Consider the following 20,929-nt stretch of genomic DNA (forward strand, 5'->3'; position numbering starts at 1 on the left):
TGCAAGTCTTTGTGACTTTAAATAAGGTCGATTCACGAGCTTACCCCCCCGCAAAGGGCAGCGCTCCCTGGAATCTCACAAGCGTTTTTTGCAAAAAAGGAGCGCAAAAGTCGAGGAGCACGTAGGTTGGAAGCCAGTTCCCAAGTCCTGTCTTCCGGACCATAGCCTTTCCAATCGATCAAATATGAGCGCACCCCGTTCCTCACTCGGGTGTCTAAAATTGCGTTAACCTCGTATTCCTCTTCACCCTGCACTTTCAGGGGAGCTGGGGATACAGGGAGATGAGTGCCAGAAACATATGGACGGAGTAAGGAAACATGAAACACAGGGTGTATACGCCAAGTGGAAGGGATTCGGAGACGCACGGCAGCTGGATTGATGCAATGCGAGACCTCATAGGGGCTTAGATAGCATGGCAGAAGCTTCTTCTTGCCCCGAAGAGTAAGGTGTTTGGTTGATAACCATACCCGGTCACCTGGAGTGTAAACAGGGGCTGGAGAGCGATGTTTATCCGCTTGTTCCTTAGTGCAATGCTGGGTGGCTTGGAGGTGGCAAAGACGAAGGTACGTATAGAGAGCAGTGAATCCCTTATTTTCTTAGCAGCAGGAACCCGGTCTAAAGAGGGAAGGGCGGCAGGAAGAGTCCTCGGGTGCAGGCCATACTAGGCGTAAAACGGAGAACACCCCACCAATGAATGTCGGGAATTGTTGTAAGCAAATTCAGCAATCCCCAACACAGACAACCAATCTGACTGATATTGTAGACATAGACAGCGAAGGTACTGTTCCATGGTAGCATTAGTACGCTCCGTTTGACCGTCTGTCTGTGGATGATATGCTGAAGACAGATGAGCATCGATGCCCAGAGCAGTGGTTAATGCACGCCAGAATCGTGACGTAAATTGCGATCCCCTATCGGATATCACCACTGTGGGAAGTCCAAAAAAGCGGCTATATTGTCGAAGAACAAAGAGGCCAATAGGGAGGCAGATGGGATACCAGGACACGGAATAAATCGGGCCATCTTTGTAAACTTGTCCACCACTACTAGGATTGTCGTCCTACCCTGAACCATAGGAAGATCCACTACAAAATCAAGCGTAACCATGTACCATGGGTGCAGAGGCAATGGCATATTCATCAGAAGACCGACTGGTTTACCTGGTTGGCGCTTGCATTGGGTACAGACGGCACACGTGGCAACATATAGATCGACTTCTTTTTTCATCCTGGGCCACCAACACCATCGGCTTAATAACTTATGAGTTTTGGTCCGGCCTGGATGTGCTACCAGTTTGGAATCATGGGACCATTCAAGAGCCATTCTCCTTGTCTTGTTGTCTGGCAAATACAAGAGGCCATGAACATAGGGAAGACCCGACACCAGTGTAGCCCCTAGTTCTTCAAGAGTGGAGACATGATCCTTGGCCCACCGCCGGACCAGATCCAATAGTGATGGAGAGGCTGCACAAACACAGACTACTGATCCAGTTGGCAAAATCCGCGTTACCGGTTTGTTGGGAGTACAATCGGTGCCAATCCGGGACAAAGCGTCGGCCTTCCCATGTAGGGGGCCAGGACGGTAGGTCACAGTGAAATCGAACATTGTGAAGAAAAGGTGCCAACGTATTTGTCGAGCATTGGTACACTTGGCCTGTGACAGAGCTTGTAAGTTCCTATGATCGGTATAAACAGTAACCGGATGTCGGGCACCCAAGAGATGATGCCTCCATTCCTTAAACGCAGCCCGTATGGGCAAAAACTCCCTGTCCATTACAGTATAATTGCGTTCAGCAGGGGACAACTTCCGGGAGAAAACAGCTACAGGGTGCAACTGTTGCATAGAAGGGCAGATTTGCGAAAGGATAGCTCTTACAGCAACAGCAGAGGCATCAGCTTCTACAATAAACGGGAGAGAGGGTTTGCAAGTTGTAGAACAGGCGCTGTTGTAAAGGCCTCTTTCAGAGCTTGAAAGGCAAACTGTGCATCAGAGTTCCATACAAAAGGAACAGTAGGGCTGGTAAGACGAGTAAGGGGAGCTACTATTTCTGAAAAGGAAACAATGTATCTGCGATAAAAGTTTGCAAAGCCCAAGAAGGATTGTAAGGCTTTTACAGAAGTAGGAACAGGCCACTCGAGCACCGCCTGGACTTTGGAAGCACACATACGGACTCCTTCTGCTGATATTTGGAACCCTAAGAATTCAACTGAGAATGCATGAAAAACGCACTTTTCCAGTTTTGCGTATACAGAGTTTTCTCGTAAACGTTGCAAAACAGAGCAAACATGCTGAACGTGTTGAGACAGATTATCAGAGAAAATCAAGATATCGTCCAAGTATACCACTACATAACAATCCAGCATGTCCCTGAAAATATCGTTGACAAAATGCTGGAAGGTGGCTGAGGCGTTACAAAGGCTGAAGGGCATCACGCAGTATTCATATAGACCGAACTAGGTTTTAAACACGGTCTTCCACTCATCCCCCTTTCGCATTCTGACCAAATTGTAAGCCCCTCTTAAATCCAACTTGGTAAAAATGGCAGAGGAGGTCATTTTGTCGAGCAGTTCGGATATCAAAGGCAGTGGATACTGATTCTTTACAGTGATTTTGTTTAAAGCTCTATAGTCCACACATGGACGTAAATCCCCCTACTTTTTGGGCACAAAAAAAATGGGGGACGCTGCAAGAGAGCGAGATGGCCGGATATGCCCCAGCCGTAGGGCATTGTCTACGTATTCTCGTAGATGGTCCTCTTCTTTTTGTGTCAGGGAGTAAACCCTGCCATGTGGAATCACTGCCCCAGGGACTAAATCAATTGGGCAATCATAACTTCGGTGCAGAGGAAGCTTTTCAGATAACTTCTTGTCAAAAACATCGACATACTGCCTGTATATCTCAGGTAACTCCGGGGTAGGTGTTTGCGACGTGGCATTAACTGAGAACACATTTTCAACCATAGCCAAGCAAGTCAAGAGCTCTGGAATAACCGGAGAGTCCAGACATTGCTTGCGGCAATGTTCGGAAGAGAATTGCACTGTTTGCTCAAACCAATCAATAACAGGATTATGTGTTCGCAACCAAGAAAGGCCGAGAATAATCCCGAATTGTGGAGCTGAAATAAGGTCAAACATAATGTACTCCGAGTGACCTTCAGCAGTCGACATCCGAAGAGGCCCCGTCTGTTCCGTTATCTGACCTGATATCAGACGGGAACCATCAACGGCATGTACTTCTTCCTAGATCTCTTTGATTATAATGGATAATCCATAGCGATTAGCCAGCTGGACGTCCATGTAATTCCCACTTGCGCCGGAATCGATCATGACAAGGCTGGAAAATGCCTCCAAACCAGGAGCAGAAAAGGACATATGAAGGTATACGTGAGAGGGAGAACAACTGACCCCTGAGCCTTGTATCTGCTGACTCGTCCTGCAGGCTCGAGTTAAGGACGAGTCTTGGCGTTTCCCGCCAATTTAGCTGGTCTTTTGGGACAGACACGAATGTAGTGACCTGCCTGGCCACAATAGAAACAAAGGTTGTGAAGCACGCGTCTTTCCCGTTCCGTCTTGGACAAAGGCCCTCTGATAGCCCCTATTTGCATGGGCTCTGCTTCACTTGAAGCGCTCGCAGTACCCGTGTCTGGTTTGCCGGAGGTGCAGAGTTCCGGGTGTCTGCGTTCTCCCCATCTCTGCCGCTGTCGGCCATCAACTTGTAAGACTAGGTCTACCAGTTCTGTAAAACAGACGGTACTGCTGGCACTACTGCTAGGGCATCTTTAAGTTCGTCGGAAAGGCCCTTGTAAAAGACAGCAGCTTTTTTTGTTCTGGCCACGAGGTTTCAACCGCTAGCTGATTAAAGCGAGCAAGATAGGTCACAAGGTCCGTTTTTCCATGAGTGATAGCCAGAAATTCAAGATCAGAGGCTTGCGCCTTGTGTCTCATGCCAAACAATGCATCCATAGCTTGGATGAGAGTGTCAAAGTTATACAACACCGGGTCGTCCCCCTCTAAAAGAGGGTTAGCCCAGGCAGCTGCTGTCCCACCCAAATGGGACAGAATAAAGGCAGCTTTCGTTGTGGCATCTGGAAACGCCAGGGGTCGGCAAAGAGAATGCAAACGGCACTGGTTTACGAAAGTGCGATACGATTTGGGGTCTCTCATAAAACGTTCTGGTGGAGCAAGAGGAAAAGGCCTGGGCAAAACCACTGGGGTCGGAGCAGGAGGGACAACTGGGGTTGTCGGGGGGCCTGCAAATGCTGCAGCCTCACCAAATTCCTCATCAGGAGGTAACGGTTGTACAAAGCTCTGTAACACGTCCATACGTTGGTTTAAAGTCGTATGGGCCGATGCCATTTCTGCACGCAAGGCTGACAAGGCTTGCATGAGCGCCTGTATTGGATCTGGCCCCAGATCCATTTCACAGGATGATAATATAGGCTCCTTAATCTGTCAAAACCAGACAATCTTTGTCACAAAACCCTCTTTGCCTGAAGCCAATTTGCAGCCAAACTTTCCTCACAAGAGCACAGTCTGTAGGAGTATGAGAAAGCACCTAACAGACTAGGGGCTTGAGTGAAAAGGCAGGAGCAGCAGCAACAGAGCTAGAGGAAACAACAATAACAGCTGTTTACTATTTTGATCAAAAGTACCAACCGTATCCGACACCACCCCCCATTTCCCACTCTTACCTGCTCCGTGAAGAACAAGACCCTAAACCTACTTGGCCACAACAGAGGAAATGGAATGAAGAACCAAATAAAGAAGGTCCAGGAGAAGTCCCGTAATCCCAACAGGAAAGGATTGACAACAGTTTGTGTCGTACTGCAGAGCGTCCAGGTATCTAGTGAAAAGGAGTGACCAAAGAAGAAAACAGGAGAGCGTCCACAACAGTCACTCTTGTGTCCATATGAAATAATCCTCGTGGTTCAGCAGAGCGTCCCAGGGTGCAGGCAAATGAGTCCGTGTATGGAGGTATGGAGGGGGGGCAAAATAAACAAGGATAGAAGGAGTAAAGGAATGGAAATGAAAGAAAGTAAAATACAGGTAAGGAGTGGGTCCAAGCGGGAGGTACTTGACCAGGTTTCAGAAGCGATAACACTGAGTTGCAGAGTTCCGGGGTAGCAACGTAACAGAACGGTAGGCAGTGGGAGTCCAGGTAACGTATGCCGGGTCAGGGTTAACAGGAATCAATCCTAAGGAGCCGAATACCAGAAACCAGGGGCAGTTCAAATGGGTAATCCGTAATAACAGGCCAAAGAGTCAAAACAGGTTCAAGAAAACAAGATTGCAGAAAACGGACACTACAAAACTGGCTGTAGAACTCAGTTAAGGAGCACCGTTCCGTGTGCGCAGCAAGAATAAATAGTACTCGCATACAGACATGAATGATGGTCCGTGCGTATCACGTGACCGCAACACCTGACTCGAGTACTAACACGGAATGCTGGATGCTGCAGTCCACACAGAACCGCCGTGTTTTCGGCATTGAGCCAGACGCCAAGGAATCTTCCAAGTGACTGGAGGGGCCATCGCAAGTCTTTGTGACTTTAAATAAGGTCGATTCACGACAATATCAGAAAAGACTCGATCCATGAAATGTTGGAAAATTGCAGGGGCATTAGCAAGTCCAAAGGGCCTGACCAAGTATTCAAAATGGCCGAAGGGTGTTCTAAAGGCTGTTTTCCATTCATCACCTTCTTTTATACGAATAAGATGGTAGGCACCCCTGAGATCTAGTTTTGTGAAGGTGACTGCACCTCTCATTGCTTCCAGGATGTCCGAGATGAGAGGCAAAGGGTAACGGTCCTTGAGAGTGCATTGGTTAAGGCCAAGGTAATCCAAACATGGCCTAAGCTCCTTGGAATCCTTCTTAGGGACGAAGAAAAGGGAAGCGCCCGCTGGGGACTTGGATGGTCGAATAGTTCCATTTTCCAAGTTGGTGTCCAGGTATTCCCGGAGGGCCCTTTTTTCAGGTTCTGACAGAATAAACATTCTTCCGAAAGGAATCACGGTTGAAGGTTCAGTGTCAATGGCACAATCCTCAGGTCTGTGGGGTGGTAGAGCTTGAACAATTGGTGTTGAGAATACATCTGTGCATGCCTGGTAGGCCCTGGGAATCTGGATAATGTTAGAGATGGTGACTGGAATTTGCTGAGTTTCTTGAGAGTCTTCAGAGGAACTTGGTAAAGTGATTGGGGACAAACAGTGGGACATACAATGTTCTGAACCAAGAAATAAGGATCCTGCTGCCCAGTTGATGTAGGGGTTATGCTTCTGTAACCAAGGCATGCCTAGAACCATAGGATAGTGGGCAGATCTTATAATATCAAATTTAATCCTTTCTTGGTGGTGGTTTATGGAAAGAAGAATCTCTTTGGTTTGAAGGGTTATGGGCCCTGAAGATAAGGGTCTCCCATCAATAGCTTCAACAGGTTGCATAGTCTCTCGTGTTTCGTGGGGGATGTTGTGACTAGTGACCCAATCTTGATCCATGAATATGCCCATAGCTCTGCAATCCACTAATGCCAGGATGGGGTAGGATTCTTTCTTGGAAGGCGATAGGAATGCCTGTAGAATCACAAGATTGTTTTGTCCAGGAGAGTTCAAGGAAGGAATTGACGATGAGCAGACACCTTACTCCCGAAACTGTGCCCCATCTAGGATCGGGAGCTGGCGTTTCCCGAACGCTGTGGTGGAGCGATAGGGCACTCTCTCACAAGGTGTTTATCGGAGGCGAAGTACATGCACAGTCCAGTGTGAATCCGGCACACCCTTTCTTTTGGGGTAATGGGTCCACGGAAGGCCCCCAGTTGCATGGGTTCTGGGTCCGAGGTTGGAGAAGCTGCAGGCTCTGGTCTGAATGGATGGTCTGTGGCAGCCTTTTGTGATGTTGCCTTAGACTTTCTTTTCTCTGCCTTTCTTTCCTGGATACGAAAATCAATTTGTAGGGAGAGGTCCATGAGGGCCTGGAAGGAGCTTGGGCGAGCTACCCTGGCTAACTCGTCCTTTATTTCTTCATTTAGGCCTCTTCGAAAGAGGGTGAAGCTGGCTTCTTGGGACCAATCAGCCTCTTTTACAAGTTGTTTAAAGCGCGTCTGTCAGGATTGGCTGGTCAGGATTGCCCTCGTAGTGTAGCCGAAGAATTTTACCCTACAATGTAACCCTGTGTCTGGATACAAAGAAACCAGCACCCGGGGTCAATTGTTTGGAAGAATTGACCCAAAACGCGTGGCAGGAAACTTCCTAAACCGGAAAGGAAAAGAGTAATTAACAACAACCCTTATTCTTTCCTTGACAAATTACGGAAGACAGATAAGTTCACTACCTTAATGTAGATGCTCAGACCCCAAGGCAACAAAGCTTGAAAACCACATCACATAAATGGAAGCCCTGGAATATGTTTTCAAATACAAAGAAAGACAACACAAAGAATTCTTAATACTCACGAACGACCAGAACGAAAAAAGGAAACCAAAGCAGAAAAGGACAGACACTTCTTACCATGGAATGATCGAGTGGCAACTATAAACAGGACAAGTGCTCCAGGTAAGACTGTGAGGTACTGAAGGGTACAGGGCTATTCCCGACGGCACGCAAACACCCAGGTGTGAGGAAGTCCAACAGAAGCACCCGACGAAACGAGGACGCTCCTCCCTTTCCCCAACAAGGTACAACGACAGTCTCTAGTCCGTACCGGGATAAGGCGAGGAGGATGGTACCAAACAGTCTATGCAGAGGAGCACTTGCGGTTGAGTGGGTCCAGTGAGTTTCAGCAGTCCAGTGAATTCCGGGTCGGCACCGTGCGTGAAAGTGACAGTAACCAGTTTGTGAGACGAAGGCAAACCAATATGAAGTCTGGGTCAGTAACGTGCGTGGAAGAAACAGTAGCCAGTCCGTGAGACGAAGGCAATCCATTAGGAAGTCTGGGTCGGCAACAAGCAATCAGATATGAAACGAGGTGGGTAGCACAAGAGCGGAAGGCAGGAGACAGTGGAAAACAAGGTGCAGAGAGTAAGGGAAGGCAAGCAACGACACGGGGGAAAAAACAGGATAGGGAAAATCTCTCAATAGACTCTCAGACGATCAAGAACAGGGAACCAGACAACTTGAAAGCAAGAACGTAGCACACTTCAGAAAAATAATCAGAAGCAATGAGCACAGGGAAAACTGGAGTTTTATAAAGTTAAGGTCACATGACCATAACCTGCGTCTGACGTCGGATGATTCAGCATCTCCGATTCAATTTCCATGGCAACCTCCATCGCAAAGAGAAGGAAGTATACTTTCCTATTAACCTGGTTCTGCAAGGTGTTAATACTCCCTTCAGAGGGTTTTTACGAGATGGTACGTGCGACTGAATGTGTGAATTTCGCATTTTAGAATGCACCTGTCGTGGTTGACAAAATGGAGATGGAGCCAATCCACCTCGATTCCTGACAGGGTCACATGGGTAAGCATATCTTGGGATCCTTGTTGAAATTCAAGTAGTCGTTCTTGAGCGCTGTAAACAAGCTCTGGTCGATCAAACATGGCTTTTAGGGCTTCCACGAACCCATCAATCATCCAGGAGGGCGTCGCCCGAATTGACTAGGGGGGTTGCCCAGGTCAAGGCATTACCAGTGAGGTGTGAGATCATAAACCCCACCTTTGCTCTTGGGATGGAAAAGTAGTAGGGCTTGAAGGTGAAATGCACCAAACATGAATCAAGGAAGACACGAAGGTTCTTTGAAGAGCCATCATATTTGTCCACTACTCCTCCCAATAAGACACTTTCTTTAGTAGCAGAGTCACAAGACAAGACTAGCTGTTTTAAAGCAGCATTCTCTGCCTCAAGGTTCTGGACTTCAGTGGTTAATTCCTGCATACCTTGCATGAGGTCTTGAACTGCAGCTTCAATCTCCGTATTCGTATCGTTTTTTAGTCGTCTCAATCTGTCACAAGTCTCTCCCCTTCTCACCTCTTTCCTTGCTTGTGACCTTCTTGGATGATTTCTTTCGCACGGTCCGGGATTTGTATGGACCCGTGTGCTGGTCTTCGGGTTCCAGCGTGAGGATAGCAGTCCTACACCAGGAGGCGTTCAGATGTTCAGGACCAGGAACCAGGAAGGAAACAATATCCGAGCTCGGAGGCACGGAACGCCGTGACCCGGGCGCAGACAAGTATCCAGGAAGAAGCTTGAAGATAAGTTCGAGGAAAGGAAAGGAAGTTGATTCAAGGAATTGGGAAACAGGACTACAGACTACTCAGAGCGGTAGCTTTGAGACGCGCAGAGCCACGGGGGCGTGTCTGTTTTGTAGAATGTTGAACGTAGTGTGTAAAGACTGGCAAGCTGCGTTCCGCACCAAGTGGCCATGTTGGAAGGATCACGGAATACAGTCCTCTATGGGTCAGGGACCACGAAGTCCAGAATGGACGCAGGCGGCGGTTCATGACACCTTCCTAGATCCAACAACATGTCAACCATCAGACGAGAAGTCAACTGGCTGTCAGTTAGTGATAGAATTACGTTTCGCACCCTGGCAATCACACACAAATGCCTGTCAAACTCAGCTCCCAAATATCTGTCAGATAAATTCAGCAATTACCAACCTTCCCGGCCTACCAGACCTGCCTTTTCCCATTGCCTCTCAGTACCTAGGTTCAACCTAAAATCTGCGGGAGGAGCCAGCTTCCCAGTCCTAGCAGCCAGGTGCTGGAATTCCCTACCACTGTCACGACTCGCCTACCATGGAAACTCACGGCTCGCCTGCCATGGAGAGTATGGAGGAAATAGAGGAAGGACTTTTCCCTGAGAACGCTGCACGCGGTCTAGATGTTTGATGCTTGCCGGCCCTGTCACCATGAGCAATAGAGGAAGGACTAATTTGGCCTTTATCTTCCAGTAAGAGACTAACGCATTCGCGTTGCAACTTCCAGTGCTACGAAAGGTAATCCAGCGCTCCTGTGTGTGTGTACTCTTTTGCCGCTCCCAAAACGGCATACCCTTCGTTTCTGCCGTTCACTGACGGCTTGTACTCCACTCCTTGTGCCTTCTACTTTGCCTACCTCTTGTATTCCCCTTCTTCCCCGTGCACGCTTGTTCTATCCTTCGCGAGGTGCACGCCACGCTACCTTTCCCTTTCACCTCCAGTATCCGAGTTTCCATCTGTCCGTGTTATTCAAGCATCCAGATCTTCTCCCGGAGATATCACGGAACACTTCATCAACTACATGGTGCATTCTGGGATTTGTTGTCCATTCAGCCATAACCATCTGCCAGGGTTTTTCGGCAAAGCTTTTCCCTGGCCTGGGGTGGGCTCCCTGGGGTCCCCGCTGCCAGGCAAGTTGCATCTGTGGCAAAGTGGCCTCTGGTGGAGCTCACTCCCATCACTCCAAACAGGGGAAAAGGACGTGTAGGAAGCCCAGCGATAATTGGAGGCAGAGAAGGAAAGAGCTATCTTCGGACGACTCCGGGGACACAGATACAGACGATACTTCTACCTTCAGGACATCCGGTGAGGAGGGGGTTGGTGAAGATATTAAAGATCAGACAGAATCTGAGAACCTCTCTCTCACAGACTAGAGCCATCCTTCCCGCCCTTCAAAATGGAGTAAAAAGCTGGCTTAGTAATAAGCCTATCTGATGAGGCTATTGTCTTCTGTCTCTTTGCTGTTGCTCCCTTAGGCTTCCTTCCTATTGTTGCCTATCTTGCATGCTCTTATGTGTAATGCTTGCCATCAGACCTAACTATAACCATTGGTCCTCCTTACTGTAGTTTTTTTCTATGCCTGTAACACTTAAGTTTTCCAGCGCCCAGTTACCTCCGGGTTCGGAGCGCCATACAAATAATAAACAAATACAAATGTTTTGATGAAAATGCCAATGAAAACATTTTTAAAAGAATCTAATTTCACCACTCTATTACTGGGACAACGAAGATGCCTGTAGAGTGCTTTAGTGTTCATCACTCATATAAAGGCCGGTGGAGGGTTAGGTTGGTCTTCAATAGGGAAAGGGGATACCATGTCTCGCCTGCAGGCAGCCCACTCCCAATCCCCAAGGACCCTCCACCCAGGTGATCCTCCCTTGCTTCTCCAACCAAGGGTCGGGATGTAAAAGCGATGGCCTTTCCCTGGCCACCTGAGAAGAGGACCCAAGGAGAGTAGATGTGAGGACACCCTGAGGTTTCTCAAAGTACCCAGGCAGTGGCAAGTAGATGAGAGAAAGAGGAGTGGAAGCAAGGAGATAGACCAATATATTTGCTTAGAGAGGGGAGCGAGTGCCAATGGGGTGTGCTTGTTGATCATGAAACTAAAATGACTGCCTTGTTTTGTAGAGGCGAGGGCATGAGAGCAAGAGGAAAAATCGTTGTGATGGGCTACGATGGTTTTTGTGTCATGGTCGGGAATCCAGGGCATGGGAATCAAAGAAACTTGGGATTTTATTTTTTGCAGAGGGATTGTACATTCCAGAGACCCGGGTTGAGGACAATAGGAGGAGCCTAGGTAGATGAGGTTATTGCTGGAGAAGATGATGGGGTAGGGTAGATGAGATTGGACCGAGAAGAGGAGATTGCTGAGTCGCGTTTGGGAGGGAGTAGAGTGAAGAATGGGAAAGGGGACATAGGGGAAGGTTCATGTGGGCGTGCAGGGGAGTAACAAACTACAACAGGATTGGCAGGAGCATGGTAGGCAAGGAATAGGGGTGGCCACAGGGTTCAAGGTGTCCAAACAGTATAATTACAAAAAGAAACAAATCACTTACCTCTTGGTAATGTTATTTTTAATCGATGTTCTCCCCAGGTATTCCCCAACTATATTTATTTCCCAGTGAAGCTGCACTTCAGGAACTTTAACGCTGCCAGTGCCAGTATGTACTGAGGTGCCACATCCCGTGACCCAAGTTCCACCCTTTTCCCCCTAGTACTGTGACGCAGAAGGATCACAGAACCACAGTGTACTAGCCATCAGCCAAAAGGGGCAAGTAGGGAGGCAATGTGGAATCCGTGGGAGCAAAATCCATCAGAAAGAACATACCAAGAGGTAAGTAATTTGTTTTTGTAATGGATTCGTCCTCCCACACATTCCTCATCTATGGTAGACTCCCAAAGCAGTACTGCAATCTGGATGAGGGATGAGAGCAAGGACACCTCCTCAACCAGAACTCCGTATACTTGAGGTAGGTCTAGCTAGTTAGCTTCGAGTCCCAGTTGGGCAGTTGGCGTCGGTCTGCTGAGTTCACGGCGATCATCTAGATAACCAGCTAGACATACCAGAAGTATACAGACACACCTACACAGGACCCGATAAGCTGACCAGTCCATGCCTTGAGAAAGACCTATGGTTGAAACACGTGTCAGCACTCTAACAAATGCAAACAGCATATCGCATATATCTAACTGCACTAGACATGTCCGCCAACAAAACGGCAAAATATGTGTAAAACTGAACCTAGTGAATATTACTTTCAACCTATCTCAAGCACACAATGGTGTCCCTTATCATTAGAGACTGAATATGGAGTACTAAAATACGTATTGGTATATACCATTTCCAGCACCAAGGTATAACAGGGTTACAAACCAAATCTCGTTCCACCTCAGGGGTAGGATGGATCTATCCCTGGTAGACCTCCCAACCCTGGCTGAGAGGCGTTTTAACCCCCTCTTGACAAGGCCAGGCTACTAGTCTTAATGACTGGACTGGCTCTGAATGCATCTGCCTCTGCTCCTAAAGTGTCATGACTTCAGGACGCTCATACCTCAGCCCCTGGCGCTGGCTCATTCCGGCTCCTTCCTGCGCTTTGCCGGCATGTCAGGGAACAGCTGATAAAACCCCTTTGTGTGGGGGACACAGGTTGAGGGGAGCCGTGATGCAGCGGGGCAGGCTCTCTTGGCGGTTGCGGCCACACTTACAATAGTGGTTGCCATGGGGCCTGGGGGAACGAAGAGTAACGTCTACAGCCAGTCATGTGATATGTCCAAGGTCACGTGACCGTTTCCCATGGCAACGCGCTTAAAAGGACACACGGCACAGTGTTCACTGCTTCTCAGCTGTGTTCCCGGCCGGTGTGAAGCTTTTCTTGACGCTCATTGATTCTTGGATTTTCAGACCTTGGCTACGTTATTTTGGACTGTTCTTTGATTTTCCTCTACTCGGCTTGCGTTGCTCTTCTCATTCGGATCACACATGCTTTTGGATTCAGGACCGTTTACTGACTTCCTTTCTCTGTACCTCGAATTGGACTGCTTGTGGTGTGCTACTACCACCTTGCCTGCATCACTTTAGTTGCTGGATCTCCCTTACAACTATGCACCGCTTTAGCCGGGGATTTCACTCCTGCACCCCAGGAGTTTGTACATCCTCTCCTGCTACAGAGCCTTTCTCCTTTCTCAGATTTGGTAGGTGCATTTCCCTCTAGTTTTGTTGCCTGTATTAACCATTGAAGCGCCTGCAACCTGTGTTGTTTTCCTTTGTAGCACCTGGGGACCCGTTGCTGTTGTTCCAGCCATCTGTGGCCTCAATAACCAGTCAGTGAGTGAGATTCTTATCTCTCTGACCGGTGCTTGGGGACAGAGGTATTTGTAGTCTACGCAGTACTCAAGTTGTGACCTAGATGTGATAGATGAGAGAGGCAAGTTATCTTCATCAAAGGAACTTAAAGCATGGATATAAGGAAACTCAAGCAAAGGTAGAAAAGGTGAGATATGGTTGGGATTGGAGTGTCTTGCACTCTGCCTCTTGAAAATAGGTGAGCTAATTGGTTAACATAGAGATAAATTCAATGTATCCGTGGCAAAATTCTTCCAATAGAAGATTTATTCTTGAAAAAGGTCAGCTGACGTGTGTTTTGACCTTAGTCGTCATCAAGGCCATTGTTCAATTAAAATCGACATGATGCCCTTGTCTAGCTCGTGTGCAGGTTTAAGAGTCTATTCTGTGAAATCACACGTGGGCTGCTTGCGGTTGTACTAACAGCCATTGTGCATCAATTATCGTAGAATGATTACAAACTATTCCCCAATACAACTCCCATGCAAGCATTTGATTACATCAAATATAATCATTAGATTGATATTGTTAGTCTGCCAAAACTGTTACATACATTGATGCAGAGTGGAGATTAGAAAGGCCCAAGTCCTGACTGCCCTTTGAAGGTGCCTTGTCATCTATAGGTGAGATGAAGCCATCTGGATCGTCTTCAAGCTGCTCCAAGAAGCTTCTCATGCTGAAACTGGCCTTCATGGTGACAGCGTAATCTTCCTTTACATTGCTTTCATCGTCTGACCCATCCTCTTCTTCCTGCATGAACATCAGTAAAAAAGAAGAGAAAAATCAGTTGGTTATAGTATAGTCTCACAACGTTGTAAGCGACAATGCATAAATAAGCACAGGAAAATGTAAGCTATATACCTATGCAGAGCTAGATGAATGAGCATAGTAAGTGCATCAGATGCAGTGACATTGAAAAAAGCAATAGAACATTCAGGATGATGAGTAGTTCATCACAACATCAGATCAGCTTTGCTAGTGCAATACAGCAGTCATCTTGAAAATGAGCAACACCATAGTGTGTAACAGGATAAAGGCTCTCATTAGCACAATATTCAGTGAGGATAGCAATGGCATTACAAGTGTTACATGTGTAGAAATCCCAGGAGGAAATGCTCAATTTGACACAGGTCTCAAGACTCCTGGAAACAGGGCTTTGCAGTTTGTCATTTCCAAACTGAGGTTTCTAAAGACGATGGGAAACAAACATTGTGTTTCCATTCTAGCAACTAGAATGACACGTATGGCTCTGTGAATTGATTTGGATGCATGGTACACTTTTGGGGATACCATTTAAAAAAATAGAAAGTTGGGTGTTGCCGAGTTGAGAGCGGAAGACATGCTCGATGGAAGGTCTGCTGAACTAGGAAGTCAATGGGATCCATTGTCCAGAATGAGAGGATTAGACCCGTGACACTGAGTTCTTGGCGAGATCCCCAGAGCATACAGGGTCAGTGGATCCTTTGGGGGATGAATTACATAGAGTCCCCGTGGACGATCAGCAGGATTGCCTGATCCTAACATGGCAGCTGATACACGCTGCCAATTAGCACTGTTGCCCTGAACTTTGGCCGACAACCACAACTCGCCACTCTCCCCCTAAACACCCCCGTGCCCGATGCCCAGCTGGGCCCAAGTGGGTCTCCCCCCTATTGTCCCGCTTTTTCCCTTTTCGCTCAGGGGGTAGAAGGATTGACGGTGTGGCACACAGAGATGATTCCAGGTAGTGTACGGGCCTCAGGCAACGGGATGTCATGCGTCTTCCGCCTTGATTATTCCCCCCACCTGAAGGAGCCCCTTGGAGGAGCAGGGCACCAAGGGGACCCACAGGCATCAGGAGGAAGAATAGCAGCAGGCCATCTATCTCCCCCCCCCGCCTTCCCTGGTTCACCCGGAGCACACTTCTGTGGCTGAAAATCCACCTGCATCACCTACATCTACACCATCATGCACTCATTTAAAACACAGGAGCGAATTTAGAGCTTCTCCCACCTGAAAGTCCCTGGCTCGCAGAACTCTCAGATTACAGAGCGGTAGACCCAATCAACCTCACAGCCTTGTGTGATGAATCAGTGATGATTCCTCCTGGAAACCTAGTCTGGGACCCTTCTCTGGTGGCCAGGGAAAGGCAGACGCTTCCTGATCCCGACCCTGGGTGTGGTGTACTGTGGGAGGATCACATGGGATGGGGCTGAGGGGACAGACCAGGAAGATTGTGAAACACCCCTGTTTAACTTTCCCCATAATCCTACACTTCTGGTGGCTATTTGCCAAACAGCAGAATTCAAAAGAACACATGTTTTGTTGGGGACTACGTCCCATGATCCCACAAGTACTGGGAAGAGGGCTGAAGAGGGCTGAAGAGGCATGCAGTAGTCAGGTGCAGGCAATAGGAAGGAGCTGGAACTGTGACTGGAGTGTAAGCTGTAGCAGTAAAGGCAGAAGGCTCGAAACTGGCATACCAAGTAGAAGTGGGAGAAGCAGAGGGACGCTGGAATGTGGATACAGCAGATTTCATCTCATTGTTATGAGAGTACCTTGTTCCCCCAAACTCTGAAGTGCAGAGGCTGCGCAGCGGAAAGGCGTGCAGAAGAGCTGTCTTTCCCCATATGAGCCTGATCAACACGTTCTCTGCACAGCAACCACGGCAGATACAGAGGCGAAAAGCTGTTGTCAAACCGTGGATATCTCAGGAGCGAGAGGGGCTCCCCAAACGTTTGGCCGGACCAAAGACACCTTCAGCGAGGAAGGGTGTGGGTCCCCCGTGAAGCCAGAAGCAGTAGAAGTTGAGGCCGCAGAACAAGGATTTCAGAAGCCGGTAAGTGAAACCTGGCGTTCTAATTCCTTGCGCGAGCTCTGCCGGATTCGTATAATTAGAAGCAAGCTGAAGTTGTTTGTCTAAGCTTTAATAAGCCAACAATGGGAAAGTAGCACTTGTGTGTATTGGATAATTCCTGGTTACTCGCGTGAAGAGCAAAAGCTGCTAAAATACATTGTTAAATACTTAAAGATGGTAAATCTTATGACAAAGTGGTCATGTGTCTCTTATTAATAAGCGTGAACGTTGCGAAGACCATTGCTCAATACTAAACGTTGAGAAAACCATTGTTGAAGTATTTAACCTTTGAAAACTGTATCAAGAAGTGGTTGTGTGTGCCTAATTGTGAATCCCAAAGGAAGACTGAACTCTATCCTATCCTTTACTTTCACGCGGGCATATCTTTTTTCTATCCACAACTGAAGAGAAATACAAGCATCTGAAGAGAAGAGCAAGCATTGTCGAAGCCAAGAGTCTCTCCATACTAAGAGTAAAAGCAACCCTTTCTCAGAGCCAAAAAGCAAGCTAGCTATGTTTGTAAACCCAATGACAGTTCAACCTTGCCTACGATACAATAGTGCAAGCATTACATAAAGCAAAGAGAGTGGCACCCAAAGCTTCTGGGTAACTGTTGGGACTAACAGTTGGCAGAAAGAGAAAGCAAAGTTGGGGAAGGGAAATTGGCTGCTTGTAGAGTTTATTTTGAAGTTGACACAACCTATATTGCCAAAGACTGTGAAAGGAAAAGAGAAGTGGGCCATAAAGGCAAATCTAAGTTGTTATTGTGGCAGACAGACAAGAAAGGCAAAGAGACTGCCCCTTTTGAAGAGAAATATTCAGAGGAAAAGTGCCTTGCCTACTTGAAGGTGTTGAAGTGCTTGAAAGTGAGTCTTGCCAGAACTGTTTTGAAGTCCCAATTTACTGAAGCTGTGGTAGTAGTCCAGAGTACTAAAGCTGTGATAATATATCTGGTTGTCAGTAGATGCAACATTGCAGTAGCCTAAACAAAGTGGAGTACTATGAGGCGAGGAGCCTGTTCTCATGGTAAGCTTGATTAGTTGTTGAAGTGGAAGTAGCAGCACTGTGAAATCATCCTGATAAATAGATCTACTGTGAATTCTAATTCTTTTTTTTTCCATTAGTACCCGGCGAGGGCGCAATCAGAATGAAAGAGCCATTCTGATTGGCCCTCGCCGAGTTGTTACCAGGCCGGGAATCCCTCCGTCGGGATTCCACGGCCTTTGTCCCCAGTGGGGGGCGTGGCAGCCCCTCAGCCAATAAAGATGCTCGAAGCGGGGCCATCCCCGCTCCGAGCCTCCCCAAGGCTGAGAGGCTACCTTTGCCCCCCGCCGGGGACAGAGGTAAGGATTTTTTTTCCCTTCCCTTCCCTCCCTCCTCCCTACCCTCCCCACCCCACTTACCTTCTATGCCTTGGTCCCCGGCGGGGTACGATGAAAGCCTCCAGCCATGTGAAGACTCGGAGCAGGGCCATCCCCGCTCCGAGCCTCCACACGGCTGGAGACTTACATCGTCCCCCGCTGGGGACCCAGGTACGTTTTTTTTCTTTTTTTTTCCCCTTTCTCCTCCCTTCCGCCCTCCCAACCCCACTTACCTTATTTTTTTCCGGGAGCAGACGCATTGGAAACACTTCTGTTTCCAGCGCGTCCGCTCCCGATGGCCGCCATGGAAAGGGAAAACGGACACCATTTTCCCTTTCCATTGCGGCCATTTTCGTTGCTGTCTTTTTTTTCCCCCCGAAATGCTGCAGCGTTTCGGGAAAAAATAAAGCTTTTAGTGCCCCGGTCACACAGTTTTTGTGGGCCGGCGTACTAATAGCTATATGCCCCTTGTGGCGGGGGCATTACTGACTCTGGTAATGCCCCAGGGCTTTCATTAAGGCCCTCGCTTCGCTCGGGGCCTATAACTATAGGCCCCGGGGCATTACCTGAGTCGGTAACGCCCCCGCCGCTGGGGGCATATTGCTTAAATAAGACTTTTTATTGGCATTTGTAAATAACAGTAGCTTCATCATTCTTTATGGCATAATGCTAAAGTATAACAAACAAAAATCAACATGACCTCAAGTTCAGCGGGGTGGAGGGAGTACATCGGGGTAGAACAGGGAAGGGGTTGCAGTAGTCTCAGGTCCATGTTACAGGGCACGGGTTTAATGGTAGCGGTGGATTAGATAGCTGTTCTCACTGTCTGCGGGGGCACTAGTCCATTTCTGTCAGCCAGCGGAGAGATGGTGGCTGCCTGGCTATCTGGGAAATTTCTGCACATAGTCTAAGAATGGGGACCAAATGCTGTAAAACTTGTTTCTGTTGCCGAAGCGGAGAGCCGTTATTTTCTCAGCTGCAGCGATCTCCCAGCACTTTACCCACCACATGGGAATCGAAGCCCCTCCGGGAGTCTCCACAGCCTAGCAATTGAGGTTTTAGCAGCTGTGAGCAAGTGCGTGCAGAGGTCCCCCAGTATCTCGCAGAAGGACGATTCCCGGATCCCACGGGATCGTTAGGCCTGTGATGAGTCGGATCTGTTACAGGACCTCCCTCCAGAACCTTTCCGCCTTCGGGCATGACCAAAGGAGGTGGAACAGCGTTCCTGTGTCCGTGCAGCCTGTCCAGCAGTGTGGCGGTATGGTGGGGTTGCATTTATGTAGGACTTTCGGTGTAATGTACCACCTATAGCACACCTTGATAGCCCCCTCTATATTTGTAACACATTTTGAGGTCTTGTGAGTTTTTGACCAAATGCGATTCCAGCTAGCCATGTCTAGTTCTCTACCTATTTCTCGCTCCCACCGTTTCATATAGGGCTCCTTAGAATCAGGGTCTGCCTTGTCCAACAGCCTATACAGGGTCGAGATCTTCCCTCTGGGCGGGGTTGCTGTTAGTGTGTGTTCCAACGCTTTAAGTTCACTATGCCCATGTGCTCTCATCGAGTCGTGTGACAGCTAATGTCTGAGTTGGGCATAGCGGAACCTCTGCCTTCCGGGACCTGGAATTTCCTTTTGCAGTCCTCGAAGGTGAGTAGGGTGTCCCCATCGTATAAGTCTGCCACGCACTTCAGGCCGCCTGCCTTCCATTTAGCAAATGCTTCCTGCCCAAGTCCTGGGGTGAAGTCCTGGTTCTCCCAGATCGACCCACCGTGCTCCTGCAATTCCATCTCCTGGCCGCCTGCTTCCAACTGTTCACCGTGTTCCTAGTCGTCGTGAGGGGCCCGGCGTTTGTGGGATGCTTAGGCCATGTGATGTGTGGAAGGGAAGCCAGTGGGTAGCGGCTCCAGTCCTCCTCCAGCTTCAGCCAGCGGGGTTTGTCGGTGCCCGGTTGCCACATAAATGCTGCTGAGAGCTGGGCGGCTAGGATCTCTCCACCTCGGGGACCCCCAGGCCTCCCGATCCAGGGCTCCTGAGCAGGACTCTCCTGGTCACCCGTGGCTTCTGTGAATTCTAATTCTGTAACTAAAGACATTCCAACTGTTAATCAAGAATTGTGTTTCGCTGACTGTGATAGAAGTTACATTTCTTGTGAACTGTGGCAAGTCTTCTTGGATTGCTGGAAGTGGTGACCAAGCATTGTGGCCAGGATTACCATTGGTGCTGTTTTGAGGAAGTGAAAGATGCATCTCGTACCAAGAGGAAAGATTTGCTGTTGTTGCACCTTTGGTTAACAAAACTTTGCTTAGACATTGAAAGTAGTACGTTGCTTACCTATAACTCCTGTTCTCGAGCATTGGTATCTTTCATGGATTCACATGCTTTGAATATTCCCCGCCGACAGGCTCGAAATCAGTAACATTTTATTATGTCTTATAATAGAGCTTTTATTTATTTTTAAATTTGTTTATTGGCATTTTTCAGCGATATCAATCACATGACATTCAAGAGTGCCGTGCACATATATGATTGCAGTGCATTTTTAACTTAACATTAAACATTATTGTAAACAACAACTGTCTCCATGTTCTTTTCCTACAATTTCGTACCTTCCATATCAGGGCAGGGTGGGGGGGGGGGTAGCCTGACGGTCCAAAGGGGGCTGGAGGTGTCCTCCGAGGGCCAGCTTTATCTTCAGTGGTCTCGCCCGGGTCATTTCAGATTATACTGCGAGTATGCTTAGCCTGAGGCCTTTAGTTCATGGGGGTTTATCGTCAGAGGGGTGGAACATATGTCTGGTGAGTTCTCTCCATGCCTCCAGCGCCCTGCTAGATTCATCAGTGGATCTGGCAACGCATTCCTCCCAAGCCTTGGTCTCGGCCAGCACCCACCGCTCTGCTTCACTGTGCCATATTTTGTATTGTGGTCCTGCTGGTTTTTTCTAGGACATGGCAATGGTTCTTTTGGCCAATATGCATGCCAAGTCCATGAGTCGTGCCACGTGTTTGAGCTTGGCCAATCTGGGGTAAGTTCCTAATAGGCACTCCTCTGGTGTCCATTTGTATTTGGTCATGCCTGCTTTCTCGCACGTCTGTTTTACTTTGCCCCACAGCAAGCTTGCTTTGGGGCATTCCCACAGCATGTGTATCAGATCGGCCTTTTCCCCCATACACCAGGTGCAGTTCTGTTGAGCTTGCTTGT

At 48.2% G+C, this 20,929-nt stretch overlaps 1 protein-coding gene across 7 annotated transcripts in view; it reads right to left on the bottom strand.

Moving 5' to 3' along the window:
- The window catches only part of FAM13A (family with sequence similarity 13 member A), a 2,868,510-nt gene that overhangs the window by 87,787 nt on the left and 2,759,794 nt on the right, over window positions 1-20,929 (bottom strand). For all 7 annotated transcript variants that reach the window (XM_069630746.1, XM_069630744.1, XM_069630745.1 and 4 more), the window contains one exon: window positions 14,086-14,282. In XM_069630746.1, the coding sequence (XP_069486847.1) occupies window positions 14,086-14,282 (197 nt within the window). The remainder of the gene's footprint in view (window positions 1-14,085; window positions 14,283-20,929) is intronic.

Source organism: Ambystoma mexicanum, chromosome 6q, assembly GCF_040938575.1.
Source record: "Ambystoma mexicanum isolate Mex_15411 chromosome 6q, UKY_AmexF1_1, whole genome shotgun sequence".
Lineage (NCBI taxonomy): Eukaryota > Metazoa > Chordata > Amphibia > Caudata > Ambystomatidae > Ambystoma > Ambystoma mexicanum.